The sequence below is a fragment of the Oncorhynchus nerka genome, linkage group LG2, assembly GCF_034236695.1.
Source record: "Oncorhynchus nerka isolate Pitt River linkage group LG2, Oner_Uvic_2.0, whole genome shotgun sequence".
NCBI lineage: Eukaryota > Metazoa > Chordata > Actinopteri > Salmoniformes > Salmonidae > Oncorhynchus > Oncorhynchus nerka.
The window spans coordinates 71,733,245-71,739,924 of NC_088397.1; the positions used below are offsets into that span (position 1 = coordinate 71,733,245).

Sequence of the window (6,680 nt, forward strand, 5' to 3'; positions counted from 1 at the left end):
AAATTTCTACAACGTTACATTTTGGGTTATCATAGGGTTGTGATAGGGTAAGCAGTGGTGGAAAAGTACTAAATTGTAATTTGTCAAAATTCCTTAATAGAAATGACTCAAGTAAAAGTGTCACCCAGTAAAATAATACTTGAGTAAATATCTAAAAGTATCTGGTTTAAAATGTACTTAAGTACAGTGGTGGGAAAAGTATTCAACGGTCATACTTGAGTAAAAGTTAAAAGTTGAAGTAAATGCTATACATCAAATTCCTTATATTAAGTAAACCAGTTGACACAATTTTCTTGTTTTTTTATTTATTTACAAATAGCCAGGGACACACTCCAAAACTCAGACATCATTTACATAATTGCTGTACTGCCTGAGCATTCGAAATGTAACGAGTACTTTGGGTCAAGGAAATTGTATGGGAGTAAAAAGCACATATTTTCTTTACTAATGTAGTGGAGTAAAAGTAAAATGTGTCAAAAATATAAATAATAAAGTACAGATACCCCTAAAAAAACTACAAGGAAAACTCCACCCAAAAACAATATTTTGGTATTTCTTTCATTAGTCCATTGTTTATATAGTCAGTTTATATGTCAGCAATCAGGTTATCAAGATATATAACTTTCAAAATACAGAAATACAACCAGTATGATTAATTTTGCATCACATGACACTACGTTTTGCATGATATGATAAATGCATCATACCAGCTATATTTCTGTACTTTGAAAGTGATATATCTTGAAAACTTGCTTGCTGACATGCAAAACATTTGGGACTATATCAAACAAGGTACTAATGAAACAAATGTGGCATTTTCCTTTTGGAAGTACTTCAAATGATTTTTACTTAGTTACTTTACACCACTGAGGATAAGACTCATTAGTAAGCTCATTAGGCATTTCAAATTATATTCTTCAAGAATCAATGGTTTTGAATCATTAATCATTCAACAGATTGATCATTTGTCATTTAGTTGTTGTTGTTGTAGTAGATTCTTCACCAAAACAGGACAGGTTCCTCTCTCTTGATTATTTGTCACATAACTCCCCCTCGTGGCCAACACCTGACACTGTTTCCTTCTTAGGAAACCCGGAAGGGCGGCGCTCACTCTCCTTTAAAGTAACTTCTCAACAGGTTGAATGAATGAATGACATTGCTGAAACATACTTTTGCACCTCATCAAAGGCATTTGAAAATTCACATGTTTATTTTGGATACATTTTTTTATACAAGTATTCACTTAACCCTGGACACCAGTAGTTTACAAAACACAAAAGGATACACTATTTGATTTCTAGCTATCTCTAACAAAGATCTATCACCAATTTCCCTAAACTCCACATATATTTCACACATTTTGATGCCTCATGCAGTTTTGGCGTTTCTTGAGGAAACAATCAAAAACACTACAACTTTTTACTTTATAACATGATAAAACATGGTAATAAAAAGTGTGAACCTGCCATATTAATACAATCAAGAGTTGTGTAAAGAACTGTATCCTATATGACCGCATATATAATTGTTGACAATTTTCTGACCAGGGCTGTCTTTTCAGTTTATATAAATAAAAATATAATACTACGTTCTATTTATAAGTTCCTGTCAAATCACTGAAGGACACCAAAAATAAAGGATAAATTATGTACAGAAATGTTTTAGTTGCAATACCTGTCTGTTACTGCTTTAGATAATTTCGTTCTGAATCCGATTTGACTGTAAACATAAGAGTCCTTCCTCTGATCAACTTGTTTGTGAAGTATGTTATTGGACCTGCATGTTTAGATGCACTATAAATAAAGTTGAATTTGAATGCAAGTACATTCAGGTGACATGCTACAGTAGGTCTCTCTGGGAGGGGGTGTGGTGAAAGTTCAGTGCCTAGTGAAAATCTATACACCCCTTGCACAGTTGTCACATTTTCTGCCTTCAAATTAAATATTTCAAAAAGAGATTACATTTAGTTTTTATTTCCTACTGATATACACAACAAGCTCCACATTTTCAAAGTGAAAGAAATAGTATAGAGCTTGTTTTTTAAATTAAAAATTAAGATGTCTTCATACCCCATAGTTAATATTTGGTGGAAGCAACTTTGGCAGCAATTACAGCTGTAAATAATTTTGAATAAGATTCTACCAACTATGCACAACTCTTAGGGCAACATATATCCATTGTTTTTGTCAAAATTGCTCAAGCTCAGTACATTTGGTAGGGAATCATTGATGGACAGAAATATTCAAACATTGTCTCTGATTTTCAAGCAGATTTAAGTCAGGACTGAGACTGGACCATTCGGAAACACTCAACACCACTTTGAAAGCCATTCTGGTGTGTCTTTGGCATTAACATTGGTGTAATTGTCTCGCTGTAAAATAAACTCTATCAGACAGTCATGACACCAGGGTATTCAGAAGACTGAGGCAGGTTTTCCTCTAACTTTTTACCTTGAATTTGCTTGTTTCATATTTATTTTGATCCTGGCAAACTCACCAGTCCCTGCCGGGGACAAGCAAGTGGTGTGTAGACTTTCACTAGGCACTGTATGTGAGTGAGCTGGCATGTGTGTTTGACAGTGAGTGTGTGTGTGAGTGGGTTTGTGTGTGTCTTCCCCCTTCCTCTCTTATTAATACATCTAGAGTGGTGGGTGGGCACAGCAGCTAACGACAGAGAGAGAAATAGAGAGAGAGGGAGAGGGAAGGAGGGAGCGAGGGAGATTGTTTCTACGTCTGTCTGCCTATCTGCCTGTCAGTCTGCCTGTCTGTATGTATGTGGGCATTGTCTGGTTCTTCATGAGTATGACAGTACATTAACTGTCCTTTTACACACTAACATAAATCACTTGGTTAGCTGAGACACATTTCATTTTTGGTGGGAGAAAGACAAAGCACTATATGGCAGAATGTTGCCATACTACTGCCAGTAGTCTATATGGCAGAATGTTGCCATACCACTGCCAGTAGTCTATATGGCAGAATGTTGCCATACTACTGCCAGTAGTCTATATGGCAGAATGTTGCCATACCACTGCCAGTAGTCTATATGGCAGAATGTTGCCATACCACTGCCAGTAGTCTATATGGCAGAATGTTGCCATACCACTGCCAGTAGTCTATATGGCAGAATGTTGACATACCACTGCCAGTAGTCTATATGGCAGAATGTTGCCATGCCACTGCCAGTAGTCTATATGGCAGAATGTTGCCATACCACTGCCAGGAGTCTATATGGCAGAATGTTGCCATACCACTGCCAGTAGTCTATATGGCCCTAATGTGGATCTGTCCTGCTGTTCTTAAACTTTTCCATGCTAGCCCATACAGCTATGCCATGACAATAGAGTTTGTTTAACTTACAGTACTCAACACTTGGGTGAGAGTCTGTTTGTGTGAGTAAACGCTTTGGCACAGCACACACACAAACATACACACACGCACACACACAGGCACATAAGACACTCAACGCCTGCCCCCGTTATAAGAGTAGTCTGCCTTGTTGTGCATGACCAGTCTGTTGTCTACGAAGTAGAAGCTGTCCGACTTCGTCTCGTAGGGATGCTCCACCATCTGATGAACTGGAAGGGAACATAATCATAACATGGAACATATTGTTCTGTTTTTGATGTTACTTCCATCCATAGGGGTGGCAGGTAGCCTAGTGATTAGAGCATTGGACTAGTAACCGAAAGGTTGCCAGATCAAATCCCTGAGCTGACAAGGTAAAAATCTGTCGTTCTGCCCCTGAGAACAAGGCAGTTAACCCACTGTTCCTAGGCCATCATTGAAAATAAGAATTTGTTCTTAATTGACTAAACACCTAGTTAAATAAATAAATAAAATCATTCATTTGGGAGAACACTCTCTTGACTGGTGTATTACTTCCAGGTAAGCACATGACAACAGACGCTAATCTAGCCAGGTTAGTGTGTGGGATGTCTTTGTTGTTCTTAACTGACTTGCCTAGTTAAATAAAGGTCAAAAATATACAACTGCTAAATACAATATGTCTGGAAAATGTATTCAAAAGGTGATGTGCGTGTCCTTCAGTAAATGATTGCATTTCCACATAAATGTAATGTACACATTTTATTTATTTACTCAAAACAATTTATTTATGTAGCACTTTTCACTAAAACATCAGTACCAAAGTGCTTCAAACGGGGTCATTGATTGATGGATGGAATGTGACACTCACCCAAGCTCTCAGACAGCTGAGGGAACTCGTAGATGTGTTCGCAGGTGTTGCGGCTGTTGGGGATACAGAAGCCGAAGTCAAAGTCAAAGCTCTTCAGGAGGTGATCCCTGAAGTAGTGCCTTTCAATCATCCTGAAGCTGTTCAGAGGGCGGTCACCAACCGTAAACTCCACTCTGACACACAGAGAAAGGTGTCAACATACAATAAGTACTGTGTGTGTGTGTATGTGTGTGTGTGTAAGAGAGAGATTATACGCACGTGGCTCCCACAGTCCTCAGTCGTAGGAATGCAGTGGTGAACTGGTAGCATACAAAACGCCCGGCACTCATGTCTCCCTCTCCATTCTCCTCATCTTCCTCTGAGGTCAAAGACACAACAACAAACAGGATATATTTTTCAACCAATGGCACGGTGATCAATCACAAATACAGAGTATTTCTCAGACATACTACAATAGTAATACACTGACACACACACACACACACACACACACACACACACACACACACACACACACAGAGACACACAGAGACACACACACACACACTGAGAGGGAATTTGAACTGTACCCGTATGAGGTGGTTTGGCAATTTCAAACAACACAGTCCCTGTCTCCAAGTCTCTGATTTTAAAGCGGATAAAATCTATGTCGAAGATGTTGTCCTCTGGTTTACACAGGTACCCTGACATGGACAGACAGTAGAGGTGGTCAGTGGCTGTCTTAAAATATATACTATTTTAAAGGGCAGTAAAATCTATCTTTCTTTCTTTCCTGAAAAAAATGCACAAAACAAATGCACCTGTGTAATGATCATGGATGGATTATCTTGGTAAAGGATAAATGCTCAGGGATGTAAACACATTTCTGCACAGAATTTGAGAGAAATAAGCTTTTTGTGCTCATGGTAAATTTCTGGGATTATTCCTGCTCATGAAACCAACATGTTGTGTTTATACTTTTGTACAGTATATGTGATTTATATTTACCTTGGGCAAGTCACAAATGCTTATTTACAATGATGGCCTACCCCACTGAACCCAGACAATGCTGGGACAATTGTGTGCCACCCAATCATGGCCAGTTGTGATTCAGCCTGGAATTGAACCAGAGTCTGTAGTGATGCTTCTAGCAGTGAGATGCAGTGACGTACACCGTTGCGCCACTCAGGAGCCCCATTTAGCAAGGGATCTCGGATTTGTCATAGCAACTAGGCTATTCAGGTAAATAGACAGGCATAGATTGCCAGTTTTACTCAACGCCAGTGTATCTATGTAAATTCCACTGTATGTAAATGAACCTGTAGCTAGCTACCCATTTGTATAAACAGCCAACCACTGCCAATATCATGTAGAAAATAGATATAGCCTACCCCGAGTAGCAACCGGCAATCGTAGGACCTCTTCAGGGGTGATGTGGCCAACTTGTGTTCGAAGATCATCTTCTGTGACCGGCCTACTATCCACCTGGCTTTGCAGAGACTTGAGTCTCTTCAGAACCCCTCCACCTGGCTTGCGCTCCCGCGCAGCAGCCGCGGAACTGTGCCCGGTGATCGAGACATTCTCAGCAGCAACAGGCGGGTCAATGCGAGCTTTAGCTCCGCTCATAATTACCAGTGATGATGACAACCTTGTCTATTTGTCTCGGTCTACCTCACTCAAAGCAATAAGATGGCGCCGTAGATGTCGAATGAAGAACCTCCGCTTCTCGCTGACGATGGGTCAAGCAACTTGTTTTTGTAATCACACGCTTTACAGTTGCCATGGCAACATGTCAGAGATAAAGTCGAGGTGAAACGGACTTTCAGAGAAATACCGCTAGGGGCAGGATGTGCACCACAGACCAGACATGGCACGGGCTACACCTGCTTGCTTTTAAACGCACACTCGGACTTTTGCGCTAAGGACATTTGGAATTGACAATTCGATTTACGCATGTGGTGGGCAAAGGCATTCGAACCACATGTTTTTTTAACACCCCACTGATTAACAGTCCCTCAATATTTTAAACACAATCTAAGATGTCTTGCTTTTCATACGCATTAATTCTGGAAGAGCCGGCTTTATGAGTTTTAGGATGCTGCAGGGGAGTATGGGGTAGGTTGAGCTAAATGGCTAAACTGAGCCACCCTGGTTTCTAGGAAATGGCCATGAATTCTGATTATTTCCATGGATACACAACATCCACAAATATATGTAGATATCTTTGTTAGAAATAATACAATAGTTCCCATGATGAAGTGATGCTGAATGTAAAAAATTGCTCAATTTACCCACTCTCTCCTACTGTTCTATATCAGCTGGAAATCTAAGGCTGTAGCCTATTACTCAACACAAGCCTATGTTTTATAGGCATAGGCCTACTAATTACACTTTCAAAACTGCAACTACTAACTAGCTAACTATTAACTACTGCTATCTAGCCTACTAGCAAATTGTGTTCAGAGGCGCAAGAAACTAGGCAAAACCACAATCACCATCAACAA

At 39.7% G+C, this 6,680-nt stretch overlaps 1 protein-coding gene across 1 annotated transcript; it reads right to left on the bottom strand.

The window, feature by feature from the left end:
• Positions 1–283: 283 nt before the first annotated feature.
• On the bottom strand, positions 284–6,483 carry LOC115141645 (protein unc-119 homolog B-like). Its single transcript, XM_029680700.2, has 5 exons — positions 5,568–6,483; positions 4,767–4,880; positions 4,456–4,555; positions 4,198–4,370; positions 284–3,577 (listed from the first exon to the last, which is right to left on the bottom strand). The coding sequence occupies exons 1-5, from the start codon at positions 5,800–5,802 to the stop codon at positions 3,462–3,464; spliced, it is 738 nt and encodes a 245-aa protein (XP_029536560.1). The 5' UTR covers positions 5,803–6,483; the 3' UTR covers positions 284–3,461.
• Positions 6,484–6,680: the final 197 nt, after the last annotated feature.

Bases quoted from the DNA above. Each gene is read 5' to 3' on its own strand.
- LOC115141645 (XM_029680700.2), bottom strand. From the start codon at position 5,802: ATGAGCGGAGCTAAAGCTCGCATTGACCCGCCTGTTGCTGCTGAGAAT. The intron at 4,556-4,766 runs GTACAGTTCAAA...CTTTGACCTCAG, and splicing joins TGCCAAACCACCTCATACGG to AGGAAGATGAGGAGAATGGA. The intron at 3,578-4,197 runs GTGAGTGTCACA...GTTCCCTTCCAG, and splicing joins TCAGCTGTCTGAGAGCTTGG to TTCATCAGATGGTGGAGCAT.